Below are 15700 nucleotides of genomic sequence, written 5' to 3' on the forward strand. Positions count from 1 at the left end.
AAAGATCAGAGGACTGCAAAGCAAATATGAAATCATTTAATCCTTATGTGATAAAAATTTTACATAATGGTCCTTGAATACTATTTTTCCATTTATTAATTTATGAGGTCAAGGTCGCCGGATTTTTAGATTTGAGGATTTTTTTTTTTTTAAAGTAATTTGTGGAGGGAAAGATGTAGAAGAAATGAAGAGTTGTGCAATTGAACTAGGCGAATGTCTGGGCTTTCATTGTAGAGCATTGGACAAGGGATGGGAAGGGATGAAGATAACCTAAATATCTTTATTAAATCTAAGATAACTCAAATAAAGCAAGTAATCCTGAACAAATAATTCTAATATTAAAATAATATCTAATAATTCATATTCCATGATATTGGCACAGTTGAATTAGTTTGAGATGCTGATAAAAATGGTATTTTTAGCAAATTACAAAATATCTCTAAGATGGAATGGTGGGTTCCACCATGAGATGAACTTTGATTGAAAAGTGCCCGCCTTTCCACATAAGCTCAAAGATATTTTCTGTTACGATTCTAGTTGGGAGATATTTATGGTTTTGGGGACACCATAATTGGGTTCTCAGCTTCCTCTTCCCATTAATCAAAGCCTTTTCTTTCTTGAAGTCTGAAAAGGGTATTCTGTGATCAATGGAAGCTTCTGCTACTCTTGCTCTTTCTCAAATTCCATGGGTTTATCCCGCAAAACCCCACCACAGTAGAGTTTATCCTTTTGCTTCACCATTGAAGCGAAGGATCTCTCAACCCACCCACATACAATGCCAAAAGATGTACGTACCTGGTGGGTCAACTCTGTTTCTCTGTGTGGTGCTTTCTGTTCTCTGTGTTCTTGTGTGTGTGTGTTGTGCAGAGTGTAAAATTATAATATGCTATGGTGAGATGATGCAGGATATGGAGAAGCATCACCAGAAGCAAAGGCTGCCAAGAACCTCCACAATTTCTTTACCTACATTGCAGTTAAGATTGTTTCTGCTCAACTTCAGGTTCAAATTCTATCGACCTTCCTGTAACTTATATTAAGGCTTTTTGACTGCCCTTTTATTTCCTGTAGCTATATTCTATGCATATTTGTCACAGGCCGTGCTAAAATTTTACCATGGCTGACAACTTTACGTATTTGAACATCGGTCCTATCTCTTGCCAATTAATTACCTCAATACAAAAAATATTACTTTGGAGCAACTATACTTCCATGTTTTGTTACTTTTACAAACGGATTCAATGTTTTTTTTCCTTGCACTTTATATTGGTTTATCCCAATTTATGGTTTAGTCTGTAGCTTTAATTAATAATTAACCATATGCTTGTTGACCGTAGCACTATTAGTTAAAATCCTTTTTTCATTCTTCAAGCAGAGCCTATATCCGTGTCTTGTATTCATGTGTTGTTTTCTTGTATTTAGAAAATGCAGTCTAGTTCCAAGGATGAAATTTTCCAATTTTGTGAACTTAAACATGCTAGAATATTTAAAATATCACATAGGACCAAGGTCAAACAAATTACTACATGGGGCTGGGTTTTTTTTTTATATATATGTTTTCCTTACAAATAATTATCACCATTTATTGTTAAAAAAAGATTTTCAGCCCATCTCAATGATGATCAGATGATATTTCATAGTTATCTTTAATGTGAAACGTTAAGATTATATTTGAGTGGTGTAGATCTTATTTTGTTTATAATTTGGTACTTCTTATTTGAAAGAAACAAAGTGAAGAGTGAAATAATTCTTCCACTTTGAAATGTTTGTGCGTGTAAGTGGGTGGCCTCTCTTTCTTTTGAAGAAGTGCAAGATTAGTAGTAAAATTAAAAGAAGAAGAAGAAGAAGAAAAGCTGCCAGTCCCGATTTCATCCTAAAATTAATTCATTATTTATGAATTAAAAATATATATATATATATATATATATTCTGTACAAAAGATAGTTTTGTATCAGATGATACTCTGATCAGCTCGAACTGTTATTGTATGATGTATCCTGTGAACAATACCACCTGTTAAAGCTTATTCCCCAGCACAGAGCTACAATCGTGAAGCATACGAAGAATTGATGGAATTCTTGAGTAGACACTCATTGAATGATGGTGACATGTTCTGTGCCAGCATGATGCGAGAATCATCTAGACATAAGAGCTTAGGTAAGTTCAACGTTGAAATCGACAAGTTACTCTAAAATCAGTTGTTGTCTTAGCATTTGGATTAATAATCTTTTCCTGATTGAAATCTATGTAAAATTAATGCTGTGCAACTATGGCTTGTACGTGAATAGCTCTCCGCATACTCGAGGTTAGTGGATTTCTTGGTTACGATGTGGTTTTCAATATTCCCACTTGCTAAACTCTGATTAAGACTTTGATGTATCATTTTAGGTGAGATCAGCATACTGCAAACAAGACTTTGAATGGGACAACCTAAAGCGCGTCGCTGTTAAGGTAAGTAATCCTGCAATATTTTCTTGTTATTTAGAAAGTTGATGTTGCTTAAAGAAAATTTCTTGACGGTAAGCCCAGAAGTATGATGAAGAAATACACTCATGTTCCTCTATGATGGGATCAGGGTGTTTATCTTGTTTAGGTTGGGTTGGAAAGTTTTGAGCTTTAGATCTTTTATAGTTTTCAAATTGTTCAAATTTAATTTAAATAGGCTGAATTTTTTTTTACTTTTGATATTTATTGTAATTTTGAAAAGACAGAATGTAAAATAATAATTTTTTATTGTTAGACTTAAAAATAGTGATGATATAGATTAAAAATAAGATAATAAGTTTAAGGTCATCCAAATGAAATTTTGAAGATTTAGAGAAATGAAGATGGCTCATAGCTATGGTTCCAAATTCACTTAGCACCAAATGAAGATGGCTCATAGCTATGTTTTTAATATTTTTTAATGTATAAAAAATTCTAAAATAAAGGTAATTTTCTATCACTTTGTAAAAAAAAATTATTATTTGAAAATTATATATTACAATAATTTAAGTTTAAACCGTCTAAATCTAATTTGAATAATCTAGATTTTATTAAAACGATTAACACCTCATTGTTAATCACTCATCATTTCAAGGAGCATTTAACTGTAGACACACCCATATATCAATTGTTTAATAAACTATTTGCAATAAAAAAGTTCACATATTTATATATATTAAATATACTATTTACAAGTGTGCATTGCACCTCCCCATGCTCTCAGTTAGGCCAGAATCTAGTTTATCGAGATATAAAAAAGTTGAATCTATTTAGTAGCCGTATGAATGCATGGTATTGTTGGCTGTCCGTGTGCGTTGCAGATGGTCAATGAATCAAACACGAGGCTGATGAGGGAGTATATCTCGGAAACAAGTCCTGTAGAAACTGAAATATGAATCATGCCTTCTGTTGCCTCACCAGATTGCACTATAGCCCTCTATGTACAGAGTATTTTATTCATACATGTCTGTGGAGAACTAAACTATACGTCTCTTTGTTAATCATAGAGTCCTGTAGATGTAGACAGTTATGATCAGACACAGAATAAATTACAAATGATTGGGCTTGATATTTATTGTAAAGACCCAGTTCTGTATACCTGTGTTACAACCTCAGCCAGCAGAATAAAGTCCTAAACCTTAAATTGATACTCTTTTCCGTCCTAATTATCGGACAAGGTTAACCAACTTCGTGATTCTTATGGAATCTCAATAGCCAACTTGGTTATAAAAAATGCTAATATGGGAATATGTCACGTTAACATTATTTGATAGACAACCTTCTTATTCCAAGTCCAATATTACACTTGAGGTGCTATGCTATACAAAGCCTTGACAGACACAACCAGGTAGGAACTGTGAGCCGTGGCCAATTCTCCCACGTGCCTTTCATTATAAGAGTAGTTCTTCAGTATTGTGAATAAAAACCCATGGATCAGTATGTAGTTTTCCATCATATTACCAAAATCTTGGTTTGGATGGTAATGAGCTGCAATTATTCTCTGGACAGGTCACAGATGTGACCAAATTTTACTAGTAAAAAAGCTTCTTCATAATCTAGACCTGTATGCAATGAAACCATCCTTGAAATAAAACGTCCCCGTCATACTCTGTTCAAGCAGACATCAAAATTTCTTGTCACTCCAAGATTTTCATGGCTGCAAATAACACCAAATGGATTTAAGGGACCCAAAAATAGAGGAAGAAAGAAAGAAAAGGTCAAGCTTAATAGGAGAAAGGGGGTCTGCCGTCTATGAGCTTTGTCTCCACACATTTGCACACATGTTTATATAAACAACGGAACTCGCATGAAAATGAATCGACAATCAAAATGAAGTTATTACCTCGACAATACAACGGAGATCACTTGAAGCGTGAATATCACCAGTGCTGAGATATGAATGTGCGAATTCATCAATATGCTCCAGCCTGAAATTAATGTCAAATCACAGTGAACTTGTGAACAAATCACCCATGAAATTAAATGTGGTTGGTTGGAGGAATATGAAAGGAAGGGGAGATTCAAATTAATTGGGTTTTAAAAAAATGGAGAAGTGGAGTTAAAATATTTTAATTTTTGTTGCTCAATTAATTTACATAATGTCTTTATTAAAATTTTATAATCCCATTTATCCCCCCCCCTTTTTTTTCAAATCGAAGTCATTAAAAATTACCCCACCCCTCCCCTTTATTCCCCGCCAGCCAAATAAGGAATAATATCTTCGGGATATACTACCAACAAAATGGACTGAAGTTTACACATAAAGTAATATGATAACTTTTTTTTTTTTTTGCCAGAAGACCATTCATATCATTAAAATGCGTTCATATGGTTGTGCATTCACGTCAAACACCACAAACTTCATAAAACTACACCAGGTTGCTCCATTGGTAATATTTCTCCCCAAACTTCACCAACTTCTATTATCAGTAGAACTAAGGCACTTCTATTATCAGCAGAACTAAGGCAAGCGGTGTAAGAGGAAGTTTTATTATCAAGTAAGTTACATGATTTTAGATAAGTTAGTCAACAAGACACATAATAAGCTGGCATTTTTAATAAAATGGTGACTGGGGTAAAGATTACCTATAGACATAGTTCACCATGATGCTTCCACTTTGAGATAGGCCTTTTTCTGACCGATCAGCCATCCAGTTTATTCTCTCAATCATCTATTACAAATTCAGAATAAAAAAGTTATTCATTCGGATAGAAACTAACATAAGTTATTCATGGGCATCCTTAATAACTTATGCTTTTAAGCTAAGAAGGTTCTTCACATCGTATCAACATTTCTATCATTGAGTAATCCAAAGTATTTTTGTATGAGAAAATGTGTTAATAAATTATACTAACATTATTGATAATCCTTCACAAACAGCATAAACTTTTTAAACTGAAACGTCCTTGACAAACGCTACTTAAGACTAGAAACTACATGTAACTTTTTTCCAAGAACATTGATTTCCTTTTAGGAAAAATGTCAGTGAAAAAATTATCTCATACCAGTTCACAGTGAAAAGACCATGAAAGACGTTAAAACACATAACAGTAAATCTCGTACTAAAAGGAAACTACTGATTTCACAAAGAATTGCCGAGAACTGAGAAGTTGATTGACTGTTGAATAAGGCTGCATGACATACCGCTCCATTTTGCAAGTGAAAATTTGCTACTGAATCTAACGCTCTTCCTCTTTTCTTCTCTTGAAGAAGGTATCTACAATATGAGAAAAATATTATTTACCATTTGATGAACTCAGTTCAAGTTATCCAACACTCTTCTTTTTGTTTTTTGCATATGGTCCAACACTCTTCTTTTATTCTCTAGAAAAATTAAATAAATAAATAAATGATGAGAACAGAATACTCGAGTACAATCCCTATAAACTGTTTGTAATACCTGGCACATAATCGCATCAGAAGGGGTTGTAATACGGACAGCATTTCTGTTGATTTGGTCCACTTGTGGTCTGTAGAAGTCAGCAAGTTGAACATCACTTCCATTCCATTTTTTCCATTGGCGATATCTCTGCAACTCATATAGATGTTAAGCACACGTTAAAACCAAGTATAATGGATGTCCCTGACACAAATTATCATTAATTCAATGATAATAGCTAAAGCACCCAAGGAAGGATTTTGAATGCCTCAAAGCTAGAAACGTAACACTTCAACAACAAAAGTTCAAAACCAAGTATCACCAGAGGACAAACCCTAATGAGTTGTGATTGAATCAGAATTAGACTAATATGAATATCAACGCTTTGCTAGTGCAAACATAACATGCAATTAGAGACAGACTGAGAGCTGAAAGCAACTTCTAAGATTGGAAGATCTTCAATATTTTTCTGAAGATCCGTTGCAGATTTGGGCCTCCTTTCAATGTAGTCACCATATTCATTTGACTTTCCATTTCCACTTTAAATAAAGGGCAGCCCATCTATGTATATTATAAGAGTAAGTCCATTTCACTGTTTCCATATAAGCCATGCTTCACTGGGTTTTGTCTCCCTCTCACTGCTAAAAGTTGAATTTGTTTTGTGCATAGCATGGCTGGCCATGCACTAGTTGCGTCCCAATAATGACAGACAGACTGAATACAGACTACTCTCGAAGCAAATATGGACCAAAACATAATTTTTCGAATGAATATAATTATAGAATAGTACATATGTTACTTTGATATACTCATAAGTGCCCTTTCTTCTTCTGGTTTAAGTATATTCTCCCAGAATGTGGAACTGGATCCCTCAGCCAGTGATTGTGATGAGTCTGATTCAGCAAGTATTGATTGTGATGCCAACTTGGATAGAAGCCACTGCATGAATCCTGGGATGGGACTCAGAGTTGCAAATGTCTGCAAGCAAGAATTGAAAATTGATTGATAAAGCAAGATGCACAATGATTTAGTACATAACATATCACAACAATCTAAGAGACATGTCATTTGTCAAGGAATGTCGCATGTTCTAACAATTTTTCGACTTGAAGCATATCAACTTTAGACATTACTCTTCCATGATGACGAAAGCAATATATTAATTTTGGAGTCACTGAAAAATATTGGCATGTCATTTTTATGGTACTCCTCCAAGTACAACTAGTCACTGAAAAATATTGGCATATCAGTTTCAGTTTTGATAGAAGAAAAGAAATACAAGAAGCAAGAAATTAAAAGGCGCAACCAAAAAGTCATATGCATCTTAAACTTGGCAGATTTTTCCATCGGAGCCCGGTGACCAATTTGTTCAATAATTTCTTCAGGTTTTAGCCATTTTCAGCGAATCAACTATTCCAATCTCATTATATAACATAATGGATTGCTTCAGCTAGCTGAAGCCCCAAATAGAATTTTCTAATTTAAAATGAAAGGGACTTTACTCCTAGATGTGAACTTTATGTTAGAGATATTCAAGGAAATGCCTTTACTCTCCAAGAAGAATATACAAGAAATTAAAGGCAATAATTTCCCCCAACAAAGAAAGGTAAAAATAGAAGACAGAAAGGTGATCGACAGACAGTGTCATATACGATACTATTATTAAGTCAAAACCAAGAAAATGAATGAACTATAAATTGAAACTAAGATATGATGATGATGATGATGATGATGATGATGCCTTCACAAAGTCTTTGAAGCAAGAAACTTCATTTGATCATATCCTTCAAATTCATAGAGCTCCATGAATTTGTTAAAATACTTACAGAGATATGTGGCATTTCCCGTTTCACCAGTGTTATAACACGTTTGATGAGAAACTTTCCTAAGTTGATCCCTGATAAGCCAGGCTGCAAAATTTCAGAACTAGTCCATCCAGGTAAGTGCAAGAAAATTTTCAATTTCTGGAAAACTACCTCCACTATTTATCATTTCCTTAGGAGAGGAAAAGGTCACTGATGGGATACGTAGAAAAGTAAACAGATTTTATTTTCCAAAACAAGAAAGCAAACAGGTATTTGAAACAAGAATAACTTAAAGAAATCAGAAAACATGAATAAAGGGAAAATTAAATCAGAACAGAAATACATATCAGTGAGATGAAACCCCAAGAAAACAAGGCACACCTCACATTTCACTCAGGATGATCTAACCAACCTTTGCCACAATGTACAGTCTAGTTTCTACTATAATTAATCATTCTTTGTGTTTCTTGTAGCATATGCCATACCTGAGTTGATGAAATGGAGTAGAATAATGCACATGTTGCCTCATTTTCAGGTATAGGAGGACTATCCCACAAAACTTCCTGAGAAGCCAAAAAAAAAAAAATTACATAACATAGAAAGAAGGAAAAAAAAATATACTGACCAAGGTTATGTGAAGTCCAAAGAAAATTAACCTGTATAGTCTGAGCTACATTCTTAAGAAGCGCAACTTCAATGAAAATTAAGGGTTCACCTGAGGAGGGGAAAAACAGCATACTTAAACACGTCAAATAATGTAACGCATATAAAGTTCATGCATATAATTGTAATATGACGACCACTCAAACCCTTAGTCAGTTGGTATTTATATGCAAGAATGGTGACACTAAATTCAATTTCCATGTTATTTCACATGAGAAACAAATAAAAGAACAAGTAAACATGCTGACCATCAGAAACTTTTGGCTGTATAGTAATTACTTTTTGACCAGTGACTAATTTACCTTTAATTCTGTCACCCAGTTCCTGAGTGAATATTAGTTCATTGGCTTTAAAAAAAAAAAAATTATGGCCATGTGTGTAGTAAATCCATTTTAAAAAGGAGCTATGTCATTACATTAATGAAATTTCAACTGCGTAACGGTATGACTAGCACAAATTGCAGAGATGCCAAAGAACATTAAATGGATCGGGTAGTATTGCCAAGAAGAAGTGAGCTATCTTCAGCTGGCCAAAAGTTAAGAGAATCACTGACCAGGAATTGCTGGATGTAAATATCCAAAACAACGACGGCCAACTCCCAGCCTTCTCTTAAGATCCAAAAGGTTGCTAATAGGGTGCACAGCCTACAAATGATGTTGAAGATTATGCATAAGAAGACAGGCAAGAGTTACAAAGAAACCCAAACAGAGAAGTACCTCATAAGCAACAATTTTCTCCAACAGAGAAGCTGGATCATCCCATGTAATTTGATGAAGCTCTAAGGTAGCAGGACTAAGCCACGTACTCAGTTTTTCCTTTAAATAAGAATCCAATGCCCTCAGAGATGAAATATTTTCCTCTCTGTATCATTGAATATGTGAAGTATTATATTCTAACTTCCAGTAAAGAAAAGCTAAAATTTTGTCTCGTGTTTTTCTTGTTTTCTCCCCATGAATCTGCATGCACTCAATTTAATACACCTCAACATTTATTTTAAGGACCTCGCATAAAAATCCCAGTGAAAAGATTCGTAGGACAATCAAGATAAATTCTCTGAAATTGAACCTACCGAAAGTTAAAGGAAGTAATAAGTAACTCAAGATTTCTATATCTTTTGCTACTTTCATTACTAGATATTTGAATCAAACATACATGCAAAACTTCCAATAAGAGTGTGGCTCTATAAAACTTATCATCTATTCTCATGTAATGCTTGGAGAGGCCTGTATGCCCATGTACAATCACCCAAAAAAACTGTTTCAAACGAGAAGTGTCTCAAGATCAACTATATCCAACAGAAATGCACTATGTCCTATTTTTCCCATTTAATTCTTGCCAACCCTGCCAAATAAAATGTTTGAAGTAAAATGCAGCACATGGATCATAACCTTACGTGAGAATGGATAAGATATCAGCACGAAGAATGGACAAAAATCTCAACCCTCCAGGGTGAGTGTTGAGACGGTCAAAGAGAACTTCATAAAGTGGCCTAAGTGCATGTCTCAAATTCCGCTCAATGCGATAGAATGAAGAAAACAAGCCCTCTTCAGAGCAGTTCCCTTGAGCTTCATCCACTGCAACTAGAATATTCCCAATCAGATTTTTGTAAACATTCATAAATTGTAATGCAAATAGTTTGTTAAATTCCACCAAAATCTCACCACAAGGAAGTTGAAGCCCAAGATACTGTTTTATCAGTTCACGAACATGTACTCTGTTCAGATCATATTCTCGGCCAAGCACAAGCAGCAACTTCCGGCGGTTTTCAATGGAAAGCTTAGAATAACCCTACATTGTCATCAGCTCATCAGAGTCAAACAAGCAATATAACAAGCGAATAAAATTACAAATTTTCACTGATTTATATAAATGAAACGCTACCTCTGAGAAATTATCAAGTGCAGTATCTAGATCTTCTGTTTTGCTCATAGAAATCGCAGAATGCATTGACGTACGAACAAGTTCAAATTCTCTGAAAGCAAATGAAAGTAACAAAAAAGAAATCAGCTTCAAAAGCGTAGCATTGAAAATGATCTCTAACCTCTTACGAAAATTCCAAGTGTTTCAAACTATGAACCTCTCACAATTGCCAGCGTCATTAATACGCATTTTACTTCCTGCTTCTGAGTCACGTTGAATAGCATGCCCAGTGGATTGGTTTTCCAGGGAATTCTGCTGCACTTGGTTCATCTCTTTCTGTCGCGCACCAATCAAATACAAGGAAAACGGAATTCAAAAATAATAACATTTGGCTGAAAAACCGAAATCATGAGCCAAATCGATTTGATAAAGATTCTAATATGCTTTGAATCAGAATGAAGTGAAAGAATTGGGCTCTAATCAGAGTAATTATCGGAATTCGGAGAAGCAACTTACAGCGAGAGGAGAAAGAGAAGGGTTGCTGGAATTGTTAGGTCTCATTCTGGCGCGCATGAGAATAGCCAAAGCTTTCTTATTCATATTTATCAGCGAAATCAAATTACCGGTAGAATCGAGCCATCGTTTCCAGCGTTCTTACTTCTTTTAGTTATAGCATCCTATCGACGCAACCACCCTTTCTTTTGCTCCTCATTTTCTTTTGGAAAATGACATTTCATGATTCTATAACAGCATTAATTATATTTAAGCACTCTAAAATTAAAAAAAAAAAAAAAATCTGACAAAACAAACTCAACACACGACCTGAGGTACTCAGATTGGAAGTCTTGAACAGATAGCCTCTTATTTAGCTTAATCAATCCGCTCAACCAATTGATCCTGGTGTTCCTGGTTACTTGCATTTATTCTGAAAAATTCAAAAATCACTTAATCTTGATCGGACTTTTGGCCCAAAGGAAAAAAAAATTTTCTCTGATGGGCCTCTTAAACAGCACTCGAACTAGAGAGCCTTGAATTGGGCCTGGCAAAATGTCAATTTAAAAAGAAACACTAATTTGTTTTCGCCTTTTTGTTTGGGAAAGATTTCTTAGTCCTTCATATAATAGTATTAATTAGCCTCAAACTTTAGTCTTTAAATGGTGTAACCTGAACGCCTGATTTAACTAGTGTAAGAGCTGTATCCTCTTAGTCAAATGTTTCAAATTCAAGTCCTTGGAATATAATGACAATAAATATTTAGTGGAAAAGCTTGTTATCTGAAAGAATTTCATAAATGCTCAGTTCTTGTTAGCCTAGACCTCATTAAGTCTCTTTAGCTCAAGTTAGATAGGCTCATAATACTGGTCATAATATGCAAGAATAAAATAATATATACAAGAGTATCATCTAATTTGAAATATTAACACAGTACAATTAATAAATATAGTGAAACACAGTGCTAAGTTGCTTCGTTTTAATATATCTATCTTCTTGTTCAAGTTTCCCAATTTTAAAATAAATTTCAATGGTGTTTATTTACTAGACCACTAAAATTTAAGATGGCTGCATAGAAAATTCCTCCATCAAGCCATATGTATAAACTTTGTCGGCAAACATGTCAAATTAATGAAGAGAAACTTGGATCATTTTGGTCGTAAGGTAGCTCACTAATTCTCAATAATTGAACTGGTCCTCAAATATGGGATGAACAAAACATTTGACATCATGTGGTTTTGATTTGTCACTTGTCCTTTTCTCGTGACTAGGACTTCAGAGTTACCAACTTCAACTTTTGACAGCATTTGAAATGATTTGTTGCAACCTTGCCTAGATTCCATCATTTTAAAAAATAAATAAATTTGCTCAACAAACAGGCCGCTAATGGAGATGGTCCTTCCTCGTAATAACAATTTGAGTACAGTTTTGAATTGTCATGAGGAATGGTTTGGAATTTTTTTTTTTATTATTTTCATTCAAAAGGCCATAATAGATGTGTCTGTCTATCTTGAGGACCAAAGCATGCTAAATATTTGTGCCATTTCCTTTTTTTTTTTCCTCATTTTATTGTGCCTTTGGCATTATTACGCCAACCTGTAAGACAACTAACCATATTCCCAGGACTTCCAAAAAATTCTTCATCAACATGTTTTAATTCTCATGTTGACCATCAAAAGAGGGAATTGCAAGCTGTAAGAAATTTTCTGTTGTCATATTGCTGGTTTATATGGTAAAGGTCTTAAAGAAGTAGGGTAAAATGGAGATCAAAATATAGTAATATAGTTGTGTGTGTGTGTGTGTGTGTGTGTTTGTGTGTGTGTGTGTGTGTGTTAATAATCATAGGGAAAATGCCCATCTAAAGTGGGGCTGTTATATTTAATCAAACTTTAACTTTGTAGGGTTAAGAGTAGAACCACAAGAAAATGCATGCATGCAGGCTTCATACTTTATTTTAATCAAAATATTAAGATAATAGGTTTATGAGGGAAAAAAATTGCCTCTTCAGCCAACACTACTTAGTGTGAAACTTCTCATTTTCTTACTGCATCATGTAAATAAATCTACCTGTAATTGGTATTCCAATAATTTCCTCAAGTGCGAATTTATCACTGCTCATACAAACATGTTTCCTTTTTCTTTGCTGAAATGAAATGAATCAAAGCATGTTTGTGTCAGGCACTTTGCGAAGATCACTAGAATGCTTCTTCTTCCAAGTTCCCAAACAGCAATGATTCCTAGAAATAGAGATAACTCTGTTCCATCCTCAAATTCCAAAATGTTTGTGATTAAATCAACAAAACAATGTCAGTGAACCATAACAAAGAGATCAATATACTCGACCCATCATTTTTTTCGGTTTCTTCACAAAACTCAGTCGAATCTGCTTGAGACGTCTTCTCTTCCTTGCCATTTTCTCAGGCAGAGTCTCTCGCTTTTTTCTTCTCACTCTTCACCGGCTTTGGCTTTTTCATATACCTTGCCTCTATCTTATATTCTTTCGGTGTCACAGGCAACCCCCTGCGTTGTGCTTCATTGAAGAGTACATTAGCTTTGTCAACACGATTATGAGCACATAATTTCCCCATCAGTAAGTCATAAGTTTTGATCCCAGGTTCACATCCGTCAGCTTTCATCTTCACGAATACATGCAATGCATGATCAATTCTCTCGATGCCACACAAAATCTCCAGGAAATGGTAGTAAGCCTTCTTATCAAGAGCTTCACTAAACCCAGCAGATTTCATCCTGTCAATCATTTCATCCCCCTCTTCTAATCTTGCAGCCTGATACAAACTCTTTGTCAGAATAAGAAACGTGGTCGCATCAGGATAGCAACCCCATTCCCCGATTCTGTAAAACAACTTCATTGCATCTTCAGTTCTCCTAATCTTGCATAAATTAGTTATCAACACATTAAAAGTTTCTACATTTCTTGGAACCCCGTTATAATCCATATCGACCAGTACCTTCTCAGCTTCAGAATCAAGGCAAAATGGATCCTTTTTTCTGCAAAGCTTGCATACACAATCAAGAATGGCATTATACGCAGATGTCCCAAGTTCAAACCCTCCACGATACATTTCCCCAGCTAGTCTTCGAGCTTCGTCCAGTTTCTCATCAACACACCAACCCTTAATTAGCAGATCACAGATGCGTCCATCAGGAAAGAACTCATTTGCCAGATTCTTCACCATTTTCTCTGCATGACTTGCATATCCCTTGTCACAAAGCTTTTCCACGATTAACCTCAATGAATCATGATTACGTGGCAACCCGTAATCTGTCTCCATTCTCTCAAAAAATGAAACTGCCTGGGTGGGACGCCCCGCACGCACAAGCCGATCAATCGCAGCCTCTAAGGTTTTAGGCCCGGCAAAGGCACACCCACTGACAAGAACCTCATGGGTGGCCTTAAAGTCTTTGCGACGGCCAAAGTAGCCAACAAAATAAGACAGTGTCTCATCATTGTGGGTGAAGTTAGGGTTTGAATTAGCCATTGGTTAAAACCTAATACTGTACGGCCGGCTTCAGTGGAGAATTGAGGTTTGAAGAACAAGTGTGGCAGTCGGTGTGATGTGAGAGAAGCCAAGCTGAAGGCGTTGTGTTACAGACAGAGGGTCGGAATCTGAGTCCTTGAGAAGCTCATTGGAGAGGGATTGTGCAATAGGATCTACATCTTCTGGGAGGCCATGAATTGATGATTTGGAGGGCTCTGAGGAGAAAGATCTGGAGAGAAAGAGTGGAGGTGCAGTGAAAACAGTCACAGACTGAAAATGCCTGAGGAGGGAGGAGGGGTTGGAAGTGGGTTCTGCTAGAAGTGGAAGATGAGGTTGAAGCAATAAAATGAAGTGAAGGATGAGGATTGAGAAAAGAAGGATCGAAGAAAGATCCTTCGAAGCTGTAGAGACTGAAATGGTGGCATTGTCAAGGAGGACTCCTACAAATGAAACAACTCATTAACCAGCTACTACAAGTACAATAAGTTAAAATGAATGCATAAATATTAACTAGCAATATTTGACTAATATAACCAGCCGCTGCAAGTATATCAAGCAAAAATGATATATAACTATTAGCTAGCAATATTTGACAAATATAACCAGCCACTACGAGTACAACCATCAATGTAACACAAGTATAACTAGCAATACATTATAAAAATATATAACTACTTGTCAAAAACCATTAAAAAAGGAGGGAATTCAATGTTCTTACGATTATCAGTTACAATGTAACTTTCCATTATATAAGCAACCTCATTGCGGCACAGAAAAGTTCAAAATGGGGGAAAACGATACTTAAGACCCATGTGAGTTAACATCTTTCAAAAAAAAAATCAAATCAAAAACTGTAGCATTTTGCAAAAAACAGGAGAACTCTTCACCTAAACATCTTTGTCAAACAAAAGCAATGCAAATTGTTCTTTATCAAGCCTCTGGATACTATAGGGCACACCATGTAGTGTTCCACGTGCTATTTTTCATCCTCAAAATCACTGCCATTCTTTTTTATCCTATTCTTTTCTATGGGGCTTGAAGCTCTCCATACTCAGAGCAAATATCCAACTGGCTTTAAAAGAAAATTTCTCATAAAGTAAAGCCAAACAGAGTCAAAAATTTGCATTGATTCAGCACGTAGGCAAATGAATACAATTATAACACGCATGGTTAGGACTTTCACAAAACATCTAAAATGTAATAAGTAGAAAGGTTTTGCTCAGTGACAAGTTAACCAGAGAAAAGTAAAAAAAGCTTGAGATATTTGCTCAGTGACTATGAAAGAAAGGTTTTGTGTTTATGGGTAGAGTTAGCTTCATAGACCTCACTGTGCCTCGTTCTTCAAATTGCAGAAGCAGAAATGCACCAGCCGAAACATATCTCTTTCCTAAACGATGAATCAATTATCAGGTCAGAGATGATGAACTTGAAAAATGGGGTGAGGGTGTTCTATTACCTCATCAAAAGAAAATCATTAACTTCAGTAAAATCTCTGTCCTTGGCTGATTTGAACGAATTT

The 15700-nt window shown here is 35.2% G+C and overlaps 2 protein-coding genes and 1 pseudogene across 5 annotated transcripts; 1 reads left to right on the forward strand and 2 right to left on the reverse strand.

Annotated features, from left to right (window-relative positions):
• The first annotated feature begins 559 nt into the window (after window positions 1–559).
• Window positions 560–3577, forward strand: LOC129293370 (chaperonin-like RBCX protein 1, chloroplastic). The gene is made up of 6 exons (XM_054931296.1): window positions 560–798; window positions 906–1000; window positions 2037–2154; window positions 2286–2302; window positions 2386–2448; window positions 3303–3577. The coding sequence occupies exons 1-6, from the start codon at window positions 648–650 to the stop codon at window positions 3375–3377; spliced, it is 519 nt and encodes a 172-aa protein (XP_054787271.1). The 5' UTR covers window positions 560–647; the 3' UTR covers window positions 3378–3577.
• A 144-nt stretch (window positions 3578–3721) lies between these two features.
• LOC129293369 (uncharacterized) lies at window positions 3722–11065 on the reverse strand. Of its 4 annotated transcripts, none has more exons than XM_054931292.1 (17): window positions 11012–11065; window positions 10706–10930; window positions 10407–10525; window positions 10211–10301; window positions 9991–10117; window positions 9723–9903; window positions 9046–9190; window positions 8883–8973; window positions 8323–8381; window positions 8152–8229; window positions 7688–7771; window positions 6661–6839; window positions 5883–6011; window positions 5627–5699; window positions 5068–5153; window positions 4325–4409; window positions 3722–4090 (listed from the first exon to the last, which is right to left on the reverse strand). In XM_054931292.1, the coding sequence occupies exons 2-17, from the start codon at window positions 10787–10789 to the stop codon at window positions 4031–4033; spliced, it is 1671 nt and encodes a 556-aa protein (XP_054787267.1). In that variant the 5' UTR covers window positions 10790–10930; window positions 11012–11065; the 3' UTR covers window positions 3722–4030. The 4 variants fall into 4 exon arrangements, with proteins under 4 accessions (XP_054787267.1, XP_054787266.1, XP_054787268.1 ...); XM_054931291.1 differs by having other exon boundaries at window positions 9723–9909; XM_054931293.1 differs by having other exon boundaries at window positions 3722–4138; window positions 9723–9909.
• Window positions 11066–12607: 1542 nt separating this feature from the next.
• Window positions 12608–14927, reverse strand: LOC129293147 (pentatricopeptide repeat-containing protein PNM1, mitochondrial-like; annotated as a pseudogene).
• Window positions 14928–15700: the final 773 nt, after the last annotated feature.

Source organism: Prosopis cineraria, unplaced genomic scaffold, assembly GCF_029017545.1.
Source record: "Prosopis cineraria cultivar Desert tree isolate PC_DT_omini unplaced genomic scaffold, ASM2901754v1 PC14, whole genome shotgun sequence".
NCBI classification, from domain to species: domain Eukaryota; kingdom Viridiplantae; phylum Streptophyta; class Magnoliopsida; order Fabales; family Fabaceae; genus Prosopis; species Prosopis cineraria.